We start from the raw sequence: 12269 nt of genomic DNA on the forward strand, positions 1-12269 counted from the left end.
TATATAATGACGGTTTTGACAAAGACCGAAATTGAAGTCTTGCCAACGGCAAGCTCATGAGTTTCCAGCAGACCAGGACAGGAACAGTAACGTCCCTTTTTAATTGACAACTTCATCGTCCAGGCGACGAGTGAGCTGCTCCCCAAGAAGAATCACAATGGTTCAAACGACAAGAATCGATCAATATATTCACTCCTTCTCACGGCTCGGCGTTTCTAATCCTACACACACACACACACACACACACACACATGTCTATTGTTGCTCACGCTCACACTCACCACTTTGCAAAAATAGCAAGATAGTGGGGTATTGTGGCAGGACGGTTGAGAACGTTTGCCTGTTGAATCACTTTCTCGAGACCATCGAACTCGACCTCGAAAACACATGGCTCTCTCATCTGGAGAAACCGACCCGGTTTTGCGTAACCTCATGGACATTATGTACAACAACAACAACACCAACGACGAGCACATGGTCCCCAACGGACTGAAGCGGCCGGAGTCCTCTTCCTTGTCCTCGGTGCCTGTTCCTCTTCCTCTTCCACCACAGCTGATGTCGACCTCGACCTCCAAGGCTCCTCCTCGGGCCCCCCCGATGACGACCTTGACCGCTCGTCGACCACCATCACGAGTCGGCAAGCAGACATCCAGCTTCCACACCCTGATGAAGCAAGAGGAGATCCGTCATCAACGAAAGATCCTGGAGATCCGTCGTGCCCACGAGGGTCCCAAGGAGAGGACGGAAAGAAACATGCTGGCCATCTCCCAACTCCCCGAGTTTCAAAAGCACGCCATACCCATGAGGAACTATATGTTCAACAAGATTTTGGTCGGTTATGCCAACAACAAGCAAGTGAGTTTGTATTTTTTGACTCCCTGCCCTGATTCTTTCCCCCCTCTGCCGGTGTGTGATAGATTACGAAGTAACACCGACAACAAACGAATTACAGATCGCAGGCCATATCATCGACCAAGGCTGCTTGGCCGAACTCCAAGATCAAATCCGTCAAGACGAACAGAACCTCCACCATTGCCTCTCCGCCCTCCCCGACTCTCGTGTCGACGTCAGACAACTCGCGTGGGATTACCTACACAGCCGAGCAAAGGAGGAGGCCAGGAAGTTGTGGCAGGAAGTTAGAAACGTTCCGACCTTGCTCAAGGCCATCGACGAGATGCTGCTCTCGGAGGAGGAGCACCCGGACTTTGCTTCGATCGACACCCCGGACTTCCCAAACGTTGTTGACGAAAACAACAACAACAACAAAAACGACAACCGAAATGCAAATGCAAGTGCAAATACAAGTGCAAAGGCAACTGAACCTTTCATGTGGAAGCCTCCTCCTATTCCGCCCATGTATTAGGTTGAATTACACCACGGAGAGCTGCTCAAACATCAAAAGAACAGCAGAGACACAGGCATAGATCCATATTCAGGTTGAAAGAAAATACAGGTCTTACGGTCTGTACTTCGGTACTGACTTCTGTTGGAATGGTCATGGCAGATCACACTGGTCTCTGGACAGAGAGATAGAGAGAGATGGATACCATTCTTGATCATAGCGTTGGACAGTAAAGGTCCATGAAAATAGCACAAAGACTTGCTCTACTTGCAAGGATTAATCCCCCTGAATTCTTCTTAGCATCCAACATCGAACCTCTTGCTGTCGTTGTTCTCTCCCTCTTTACTATTGATTTGATAACAATTTTGAATGTATGATACCTCATATAGAAGACGTGAGTACCAACTCCAACAGAGGATGGTTACACTGTAGATTCTGTACGAAGATGCAATGCGGACTGACTGGGGAGAGTACTCTCTCTTCATTATTCACCAAAATTGCTTCCATACCCGATCTTGTCCTATCAAAGCCGCTATTTGGATGCAATGAAGTAGCGCAGCTTGATATTGCCAATCGCATCTGCATGCGTCAGTACTCACACATTGAACAGGAAGTTCAACAAAAGCCCAAGGCCAGTGAGGAAGGCGAGCCAGTACTTTCTAGTAGTGACGATCGAGGGCCAGTGTGGTTTGTCTTTGGGCGTGGCAAGCAAGACTTTCTGCTCTTGAGCCTCGGTTTTCGTACCCTGGATTAGACAGAGTGGGTGGCTATTGTACGTCTTGGTCTTAATCGTTGCTGATCCTTTCTGACGCATGCAGCAAGTATGCATCAAGTGTGAGAGCTCCTAATTGCACTTGATGGAGGCGACCATTTGTGAAAATTGCGATGATATGAAGCAACTCCGAGAACAGATTGTCTTTGTTGATCGGTGGCGGTGGCTGTTCAAGCAGAAAGATCCTCCTGCGGTTGCTATAGAAGGCCGCTCGCACTGCATTCATCTGCAATTCGTCCGGAACTAGGTCGTGGATAACGTCGAAACGTAGTTTGAGGGGCTTACTGAAGTTCGAGAGTAGCCATTTGCCATAAGTGAGACTTACGGATCTGTACTGAGTGTCATACAACTGATCCATCCGAGTAACCATTTGCTGAACTTCATTCAGCTCTTCAGATTACTCAACTCGGGCTTGGTCTCCAGAGTTTGAGAAATAAATCCTCGAAGTGCAGCCCACCTATCGCTCGTCGAGGGTACACTCGCTTGCGAAACAGTGTTCACATCTGCAATTTCTTTCTCTGGATCACTTGCTGACCGAGAAGCCGCAAGCTGCGCCATGTTCTTTGCAAAGCGATCTCTCTCGCCTTTGTCAAGCTTTTCTCTTCTCTTCATAGCCCCTGGACGAGATTTCATGCTCTTCCGTTTGATTACATTGACCTGATCCTCAAGCTTCTCCCCTGCTGAGACCGTTGTCCCAGTCTCGAAATCATCGGTAGGTAAAGCATCCGCTAAGGCGTCGAGTGTAGTGATCAACTTCTTGTTCGGTCGTCGCCGTCGGGGCGTCTTCGCAGCGGACTTGGTGACTTTGTTGATTAATTGTTCGTGTTTTATTCTGCGTTTATCCTTCTTCGAAGCAGGGAACAAAGATTCTTGTTTGCTAATCGTGGAGGGAGTCGTCTTTTTGAGGATTGACTTGAGAGGTTTTGCTGTCCGTGTCGGAGGTGCCTTGAAAGATGTTAGATGTATTAGTCATTCTGGAATTGTTAGATGTCATACCATCGTGTGTCAAGAGCCCGCCCTAGCTATCACCAACTTGGAAGGCTTGTTGCGGCACTGGAAGGTAATGGTGCGTAAGTTCCCAAATCTACAACCAAAAGTTCCGTGTGCATCTTCTGTTGTTTCTTATCGATAAGGGAAAAATGTTTCTGCGGTCGTTACGGAGTAGTGTGTCTCCGCAGCCGAAACGCTTTCCTTATCAGGTCTAGCTTCTAGCTACGAGGTACCTAGGTAAGTCGGCAACTGCAGCACGCATCATCATGTCCTCTGTACGGATTTCACTGTCCTCCTTTCATCTGGGGAGTCCTTTTCATCTCCATTGCTCCGACACTTGCCCTTATACGGCCCCGGATGACATGCGGAGTCTTCTGAAAGAAGGCCGATTCGTTCAAAAGGTGAAAGCCCTGTTCCAAGCTTACCACTCTTTTTAGTAAGCGTTCGAACAACAACATCGACCCCTCCACTCGCCCCTCTATTGCGCGCAGCCCAAATGCGCCCGACAGATAAACCAACGGGTCAAGGGGATTGACTCGTCAAGCACCTCATAAGTGCAGCCCAGCTTCTGTCTGATACGACACCTACTGCAGAGAGACGTTCCCCGCAGTAAGCAAAAGAGCTAGTCGTCTGCCGGAAATGATACGTACGAGTAGAGGAGCTCATAAACTGCATAAAACTTCAAAGGTATATTCCGCGGGTCGATCCCTCGGTCCCAGGTAAACAAAATCGCAAAGAGCCCCTCATTTCCGTCTGGCACCATACGAAGGCACTTGCCAACGAGTTATTTAAGAGAACTTGGGTTCGACCACATTCTATATCAGTCCCCTTCTCCCCCTCCAGATCTACTCTTACTTTACTATCAGCACTTCTCGAACACACAGCAGTGAATCTCTCTCACTCCATACTTTACGAAACCACCAGAAGAATCCCCCGATCTCTACCTGACCTGATACCCAACCATTACACTCAAACTCATTAATCAACTATGACTTTCCACGTCCAAGTACTCTACCCCAACGATGAGGGCGCCAAATTCGATCTGGACTACTACGTCAAGACGCACATGCCTCTCGTCGTGGAGAAATGGTCCAAGTACGGTCTGAAGGGGTACAATGTGACTGAGTACAAGCCTGGTCCCGACGGAGCAAAACCCAAATATTCCACCTCGGGTACCTTGATCTGGGACAAGCCAGAAGATGTACAAACCGCCATGGGCTCGGGTGACGATGCGGCCGCCATCTTCGGAGATATTCCCAACTTCTCAAACGTACAACCAATTATCCTTTCTGGACCTATTGTGGACTCGAAGTAAATACAAGAAGCAGACCAAGCAAGACCGCATGTTGATAGATGAAGAGAGAACGAACGTGAACATTTCACAGACTACACAATCTCATCATGGGCTCTCTCAACGTCATCGTATCTATTCTATTTCTTCCTCCGCTCCCCAAGCACCACCACCAGGCGTCATGACCAAGATCCTGTCACCTCTCTTCACCTTGACTGTATTCTTCCCACCGAGATTGACTCTCCGCTCTTCACCCGTCTCTTCATCCTTTGTGACCCACAGGTTCAATCCTTCCTGACCCTTGCCTCCCCCTTCCATCCCGTACGGTCGGTGTACCCTCCTCTCGCTCAAGATCGAGCACTGCACGGGGTCGAGAAACTCAATCTCCCTCACCACGCCGTCCCCACCGGGTCGTGCACCCACGCCGCCCGACCCCTCACGCAGTGTAAATTGGCGCAACACGCAAGGGTACCTCTTCTCCAGGATCTCCGGGTCCGTGATGCACGTGTTTGTCATGTGCGTGTGCACTCCGCTCTGGCCGGTCCAGGTCGGTCCCGCCCCGCTGCCTCCCGCAATGGTCTCGTAGTACCCGAACCCGTCGACGTGCGAACCGTCCTCCTCGGACTTGCCACCCGTGCCAAAGGTCAGGTTGTTCGTGTCTCCCTGGGACGCGGCGCACGCTCGGAACGCCCGGAGCACGACGTCGGTGATGCGCTGCGACGTGAGCACGTTGCCACCCACTACGGCCGCGGTGCGCGACGGCGACAGTAGCGACCTCGGCGGGATTTTGATGCTGATGGGCGCCAGACAGCCTTGATTGAGTGGGATGTCTGAGTCGATCATGCACCGTAGACAATAGATGATTGCCGAGTGCGTGATGGCGACGGGGGCGTTTGTGTTGCCGTAAACCTCAGGCCCCGTACCCGCAAAGTCGAACGTGGCCGACCCGGAGGTCTCGTCAATCACAATGCTGAGCCTGATCGGCGTGCCGTCGTCCATGTAGTCGACCGCCTCGAGCGGGCGACCGCCGAACCTACGGTGCAGGTCGCGGAGGAGGTTGCGCACCGCCACCTCGGCCGTGCTCTGGATGGCGTACATGTAGGCCTGGACGCACGACAGGCCGTACTCCCCGATCAGGTTCTGGATGAGCTGGATCCCGCGCGTGTTGGCGGCGATCTGGGCCTTGAGGTCCGACAGGTTGTCGGCGAGGCAGCGCGTGCCCGAGCAACCCTCGAACCTGGCCGGTTCGCGCAGCAGGAGTTCCGTCATCCTGGCCTCGTCGAAGACGCCGTCCCTCACGATCTTGTCCGACTCGATGGCCGCGCCTTCCTGCCAGAGTTCCGTCGACTTGGGCGGCATCGAGCCCGGGAGGAGGCCGCCGATGTCTGCGTGGTGGCCGCGCGACGCGACGTAAAACACAATCTCGGACCCTCCCGGCCGGTCGAAGACGGGCGTGATCACCGTGATGTCCGGGAGGTGGGTGCCGCCGCAGCTGGGGTGGTTGGAGACGAGGACGTCGCCGTCCTTCAGCCGGCCGAGCCACCTGTTGTGCTGGTACCGCACGGCGAACTGCATGGACCCCAGGTGGACGGGCACGTGCGGCGCGTTGGCGACGAGGCCGCCGTCGGGCGAGAAGAGCGCACACGAGAAATCCAGACGTTCTTTGATGTTGGTCGACACCGACGTCTTCTGGAGCGTGCGGCCCATTTGTTCGGCAATGGACATGAATCGGTGGCCAAAAATTGACAGTCGTACTGGATCGATGGCGATTTGTTCGGGTGATGATGAAGTGTCGGAGGCAGTTCGCCGTGATGTCTTTTCGTCCTTCAAGTCGAGGACTATGCATGTCTCGAGAACGTTTGCCACGGCGTCGGGTGCGACTACGATTGTTTGCGTTTCGTCGATGATGATGGCCGGCCCTTGAATGCGGGTATATTTGTCGATGCTCTTCAGTAAGTGGACTGGAGTGTCAACATGTCCGATGGTGTCAAAGTATACCTTTGTCGTCTCTTGGGGTGGTTGTTGCATGTCTTTGACGGCCTGAGCTTTTAGCTGAGTGGCAGGGCTCTGCTCTGCGTGATTGTTGGACGACGCGATCGATCGAACTCGGACGTCATCGACAAGCAGAGGTTTCTCAAAAGCAAACCCGAACTCTCTGCGATGTCTTTCACGGAACTCTGTCGCAAAGTCCCAACTGTTTTCCGGTTTGAGGATCATCAGATTCGTGTCAGACCCTTCGTACCGCATGTTGAGGTAGAGTTGATGTCGAATTCGATCCAGCTGGAAGCCCTGGGACATTAAGTCCGAAGATGATCGCGTGATAATGCCTTCGAACTTCTTGCGGAGTTGCGATTGAGATGTGAGATACTGGGCGGATACTGGCTCTTGAGCTTCCTTGACCACATCTGCCAACGCCAAGCCATAAGCCGAGAGAACAGATGAGTATTTGTGTATGATGATGCGTGAGATACCAAGGGTCGCGGCGACAGAGCACGCATGTTGTCCACCAGCCCCTCCGAACGAGGCGAGGTGATGGGATGATGTCTCAAATCCACGGGCTTCAGTCAAGTTGCGGACTGGTCGGGCCATGGACTCGTCTGCGACCTTCAAAAACCCTAGGGCAACTTCTTCGGGAGTGAACCGAGCTCGACCCTTCTCAATTTGCTCCTTATTGATCGACTCCGTAAGCTCTCGGAACTTTTGCGCAGTGATGTCCTGGTCCAGAGGGAGATCCTCATTGGGTCCAAATATCTTGGGGAAATACTCTGGCAATAGTCTACCTAGGAACAGATTTGCGTCAGTGACTGTAAGAGGCCCTCCTTTGCGGTAACAAGCAGGACCTGGATGAGCAGAGGCTGATTCTGGGCCGACCAAGAAGAGGCCATTTCTCCACGAGAGTATGGATCCTCCGCCTGCGGCGACGGTGTTTATATCGAGTTGTGGTGATTGTATAGAAACACCAGCAATGGTTGCGCCGAATACGTGCTCAAAGTTGCCGTCGAATCGACACACATCTGTTGAGGTACCTCCCATGTCAAAACCAATGACAGGCACATGCTCATGTTCGTCCCAACTTGTGGCAGCAAAGCCCACAACTCCTGCCGCTGGACCTGAAAGTATGGCTTTGAGACCACTGAAACTTCGGAAATCAACCAGTCCTCCATCAGATTGCATAAATTCAAAGCGGCAACCATGAGAGCTATCAAGACCACCTTCGAAGTTTGACTCGATCGAGTCGATGTAGCTTTTGATAACCGGTGTCAAATAGGCGTCGGCGGAAGCCGACATGCCTCGAGGGACGACTTTGATCATAGGCTGTAATGCCGATGACAAAGCGACTGAGAAGCCCATCGCGAGCGCAAGTTGGCCTACTCTTAGTTCGTGGTCAGGGTATGCGTAGGAGTGTAGCAATGCAACAGCAATCGACCTATATCCTTCTTGCCAGAGCATTTGTAGCTTGTTTGAGACCTCTCCCATGTCGAGCTCTTTGAGTATGCGGAACTTTTCACCTGTCGTACCCTCCACTAACCGACATTCCGGATACCTGTGGCTTTCGCTCTGCTGAGGGCACGGAACGATTCGTTCGTTGAGCTCGATGACCTTCTCATAGAGAACTTCTGGCTTGCGGGCTGACAGATCGAAAATCTTCGGTCTTGATTGATTGCCAATCTGTAGCAAATCTTTGAAGCCTTTTGTTGTTACCAAAGCGGATTTTGAGCCTTTTCTCTCCAACAAGGCATTGGTTGCTACTGTCGTACCCATTCTAAGTCTGTCGATATGGGCCATATTAAGCGGCTTGCCTCTTGGGAATGATTCTCCCGTTGCCAGCTCCAAAATTCGTCGAATCCCTTCCGTGGGTGCATCCTGATAATTCGAAGGATCAACTGACAATAGTTTCAAAATGATATCTGGTTTCCCAGGAACTGAGGCATGCACATCAGTAAAGGTGCCGCCTCGGTCGATAGATATTCTGATTTTGGACGTCTGTGCCATGGTCATGGGAGGGAATGGGATGTTGCTGTTTTGAATTCATGGTCCTGATGGGAGGCGTAACAGAACATATAGGCCTCGTCCAGAGGACATCGAGTGGAGAGAACGCCGGCATCACGAACCATTCTCAAGGCCTGTATGGATCGTGTTTGCCTTTGCTCTGCTTGGGCACATTCAGTCAACGCCCTGCTGTAATCCGATCGACAGAATCCCATTTGTGTCGTTGAATGGACAGGACATGAGGCTAGGGATGTGGGGCCCGACGCCTTTGTCCCCTGATCGGGATGGGGTTCCCTAGCGTCTTTCACACACCCCCGGCTATCGGGAACATCTCCACACTTTCCCTGGTGCATCACAAGTCGGAGAACAGCGATGGGTTGCTTTGGGTTCGAGCATCTCCATATATCTCGTCGATTTGACAATAGACCTGTGACCTTGCAATCTGGGCCATCTAGTCCGGATTGTACAGAAAACACACTTTGCCAGGAAAGCTGCAGTCTTCCATTCAGCATGGCACCCATCGCATTGAACGAGCCAGTCGATGTGGTCAACGTGAAAACAACCAACTCAGCAGTCGAAGAAACGGGAGAAATTGTTCGCCTCGCCGCAAGGTCAGGCACATACACCAAACAGACGTCCGGAGCTGCACCTAGCTACGTCCAGGCAAACCTCATTGTGCTTCCCTCGAAGTACGCAACGGATTTCAGGATCCTGTGTCGAAGGAATCCTGTACCTTGTCCTCTGCTGGCAGAATCCAAAGCTACCGGGAAGTGGGACGAGCTGCGATCTTGGATCAACGGTTTGGAAGGCGAGCGAATCGCCAAGGATGTTGACCTCCGCCATGATTTCCCAAGATATATGGTATACCAAGACGGCATCTTGACAAAGTCCCATTGTCTTAATGTCGAGGAAGAGTGGACTGAAGACCATGTTGGATTCCTTATTGGATGCTCCTACAGTTTTGAGTCTGCCCTTGATAAGGCAGGACTCACGCCAGCCCATATGGCGCATGGGAGAAATGTGCCCATGTACCGGACGAACATTCCACTGTGTCCCGCAGGTGCTTTCCAGAACTCTACGTATGTTGTATCTATGAGGCCATATCGAATGAAGGATATCGAGACCATCCGCGACGTCACTCGTCCATACGTTGATACGCATGGCGAGCCAATTGCCTGGGGCTGGGATGCCGTGGACAAGCTAGGGATTGCAGACATCAGCAAGCCCGACTTTGGAGAGCCACCGGTTGCGGAAGATGGAATACCGCTGGAACGCCACGGCATTGGCGAAGAAGAGTGCGTGCCTGTTTTCTGGGGTTGTGGCGTGACTCCTCAGGAAGCTGTACGAAGGGCTGGTCTCGAGGGTACCGTGATCGGACATGCTCCCGGATATATGCTTGTGCTAGACATCAGAGATTGGGATATAATCCCAGATGCTCAGCACTAGGATTTTCAAACATTTCCAATGACTTGATGAAGACATAGACTGTAATGAATAATGATTCTTCCACACAATTATGAGCTGGCTATGAACCAGGATGATTGTGATGATACGTTTCGTTTCGCAGAGCATTTTCTATCCAGCCAGTATCCATGTTCATATCGATATCGAAATTACCAGTCAATTCTTCCCAGAACTTTGGGTCTTCCTCTGTGTCGAAATCGAAAGACACGTCCTGTAAAGGTTGGAAACTACTATCAAATTGCAAAATATTATCTTGCGGTTGTATCGGAATCGCCATTGGAACGGTTACAGAGGTGTAAGGAACTGACTCCTGAAATTGTGACATGGCAACGTTCGCTGGCATGGCGGGATTGCGGGTCGGCAGACGAGGTCCGATACTTGCACGGAGGTTCATCAAAAGAGTCAATCTTGCCTCGATGTACTCGTTTCCTTTCGCCGCCATTCCTCGAAGAACTGAAAGCGCAGTCTCCATAGCAGTGGCGTCTTTCTCATTGTAGGGAAATGCAACGTTGACCATGACGAGAGTAAGCGAAGCCGAAAAGGCATGTTCGCCGTCCATGAAACCATACGTTGCTGTGGTAGATTAGTACAGTGTTTGACAAGGTGCGAAGCGTCTTACCAAATAGATTTTGGCTCGCAGCTGCACTCATGATCATCGTGCTCGCACGAGCAGCCCTGACCGCAGTCTCAATGATAGTGATCACATTGGGCGAGAGACCTTCTTTCCAGTTCAAGGGAGCCAGGCCAGTAGCAAGAGCATCTAATCTTTTCTGGCAGACATAGAGGAGCGTTGGCCTGGTCGTCATGTTGATACATTGATAGTAGTGAAGAAAGGTTGATATGCCTTCACGTGAAAGGGGTCGGTCCAAGGCCGAGAAATTGATTCTCAGCTCTTGTGGAACATGACTCAACCATTCAGACAGATCATGCATGATGCTCTGCACAGATGTCAAGAGATTGGTCCCGGTCTTGTGTTTCTTGCGATATATTCCCTCACCAATCCTGCCTAGGATCCGAGAGAGCTGCGTATAGTGTGCCAACACTCTGGGTGGTGATAAATTTGCATCAATGCCCGGTATCGGGCTTGGCCAGGCAACATCAATGTCCTCATCGTGAATTGATATAGGATTGCCAGACTTGACCGAAATGATTCGGTCCATACTGTACACAGACCACCATACTCTTCGTCGATGTTCTTGTTCCACCATATCCATGGTTGGGTCGTCTATCTCTTGATGAAGTCCGAGGGATATGGCCATTCTCAAAGCCAGACCGATGTATAGAAAAGCGGCGTCTTTCCGATTCAAGTTCTGCATATATGGAGCAATGAGACTTAATACTTCCACAAACAAGATTGAGCCTTCCTGGTGAATATCGGGAAGAAGCCATAACGCATGCTTGAAATATGTGAAGCCTGGTGGTCCATCATTACCTGACCACTGATTGACGGAATACATTTGGCCATATGCAAAGATCAGCAGGATTTGACAGTAGGCAAGACATTCTTCCCTGTTGCCCAGATTTGGAGGATGCCCATAGGCTTGTTGCAATCGCTTTTCAAAAGTGTCTGGCTGCAGGAAAGAAAAGATTGTCCCAATGTAGATATATTGTGCGCCATACAGTCTTCTTGCAAACTCATAAGGAGGCAATTGTGGCATGATGGGAGCAGAGGGCCTCTGCAGCGATGATGGATCTTTGTACATTGGATGCACATCCCATGCCAAATTTGTGTCCGCGGTTGGGTTCAGCTTTTGCGCAAGATAGGTCGACGATGCGGTTCCGACATAGTGATGCTCGCCAGAGCGACTGAGGAGCAAGGTATCCATCCCTTTGTACCACCAATCATCGTCCTCTTTGTGCATAGGCTCTTCGGTGCTCAGAGGTGAGGTGTCGTTGCTTTGTCTTGCTCCTAGGACTGATGAATTCAGTGATTGGACTTGTGAATCTCCGTCATGAGGGCTCTCGAAAGAGGATAGAAATTTTCCTGGAAGAACTTACTGTGATCTGCAGCTCTTGCGCGGGCTTGAAGGTCGAGAAGAACGCTATACTTGTCAGACTGTAGATCCAACAACAAGGATACATCTGTATTACCTTTCTAGTACGGGGACTCGTCTTTCTGTCTCGGTATAAATACACTCAACTCCTGCTTCTTCGCAAGCCGGGCATTGCAGAGGCGGAGTTCCTTTACACTTGGTCTTTCGACCACGACAACGGTTACAAGCCAATGCCGACCGTTTGGGGGTATCATAGGACGGTCGCCTATCTCTACTTCCTGAGGCGCGGGTTGACTGCATCTTTGCAAAGGTTCATCAGGATCCTCTGGTGCGTGGATCAGTGAAGATGTGGAGATAGCAGTACTGAGACTTGTCAGAGATTACCAGACCCCTATATTAGTGGACAGGTTTGGAGTCTTTGTGTGC

General features: G+C 51.1%; 7 protein-coding genes across 7 annotated transcripts; 3 read left to right on the plus strand and 4 right to left on the minus strand.

Moving 5' to 3' along the window:
* Positions 1 to 387: 387 nt before the first annotated feature.
* On the plus strand, positions 388 to 1363 carry PV06_05963 (uncharacterized protein; the record flags this gene model as incomplete). The annotated part of the gene is made up of 2 exons (XM_016407020.1): positions 388 to 855; positions 953 to 1363. 2 exons carry the CDS (start codon positions 388 to 390, stop codon positions 1361 to 1363), a joined length of 879 nt encoding a protein of 292 aa, XP_016262624.1.
* Positions 1364 to 2127: 764 nt separating this feature from the next.
* Positions 2128 to 2484, minus strand: PV06_05964 (uncharacterized protein; the record flags this gene model as incomplete). Its single annotated transcript, XM_016407021.1, has 1 exon — positions 2128 to 2484. The coding sequence occupies one exon, from the start codon at positions 2482 to 2484 to the stop codon at positions 2128 to 2130; it is 357 nt and encodes a 118-aa protein (XP_016262625.1).
* A 14-nt stretch (positions 2485 to 2498) lies between these two features.
* On the minus strand, positions 2499 to 3133 carry PV06_05965 (uncharacterized protein; the record flags this gene model as incomplete). Its single annotated transcript, XM_016407022.1, has 2 exons — positions 3111 to 3133; positions 2499 to 3059 (listed from the first exon to the last, which is right to left on the minus strand). Exons 1-2 carry the CDS (start codon positions 3111 to 3113, stop codon positions 2499 to 2501), a joined length of 564 nt encoding a protein of 187 aa, XP_016262626.1. The 5' UTR covers positions 3114 to 3133.
* Positions 3134 to 3396: 263 nt separating this feature from the next.
* On the plus strand, positions 3397 to 4563 carry PV06_05966 (uncharacterized protein). Its single transcript, XM_016407023.1, has one exon. It carries the CDS (start codon positions 4093 to 4095, stop codon positions 4417 to 4419), a length of 327 nt encoding a protein of 108 aa, XP_016262627.1. The 5' UTR covers positions 3397 to 4092; the 3' UTR covers positions 4420 to 4563.
* On the minus strand, positions 4452 to 8605 carry PV06_05967 (uncharacterized protein). Its single transcript, XM_016407024.1, has one exon. The coding sequence runs from the start codon at positions 8392 to 8394 to the stop codon at positions 4531 to 4533; it is 3864 nt and encodes a 1287-aa protein (XP_016262628.1). The 5' UTR covers positions 8395 to 8605; the 3' UTR covers positions 4452 to 4530.
* A 189-nt stretch (positions 8606 to 8794) lies between these two features.
* Positions 8795 to 9893, plus strand: PV06_05968 (uncharacterized protein). Its single transcript, XM_016407025.1, has one exon. It carries the CDS (start codon positions 8896 to 8898, stop codon positions 9829 to 9831), a length of 936 nt encoding a protein of 311 aa, XP_016262629.1. The 5' UTR covers positions 8795 to 8895; the 3' UTR covers positions 9832 to 9893.
* PV06_05969 (uncharacterized protein) lies at positions 9886 to 12223 on the minus strand. Its single transcript, XM_016407026.1, has 4 exons — positions 11941 to 12223; positions 11848 to 11891; positions 10469 to 11764; positions 9886 to 10422 (listed from the first exon to the last, which is right to left on the minus strand). The coding sequence occupies exons 1-4, from the start codon at positions 12141 to 12143 to the stop codon at positions 9911 to 9913; spliced, it is 2055 nt and encodes a 684-aa protein (XP_016262630.1). The 5' UTR covers positions 12144 to 12223; the 3' UTR covers positions 9886 to 9910.
* Positions 12224 to 12269: the final 46 nt, after the last annotated feature.

Source organism: Exophiala oligosperma, assembly GCF_000835515.1.
Source record: "Exophiala oligosperma strain CBS 72588 unplaced genomic scaffold supercont1.5, whole genome shotgun sequence".
Classification (NCBI taxonomy): Eukaryota; Fungi; Ascomycota; class Eurotiomycetes; order Chaetothyriales; family Herpotrichiellaceae; genus Exophiala; species Exophiala oligosperma.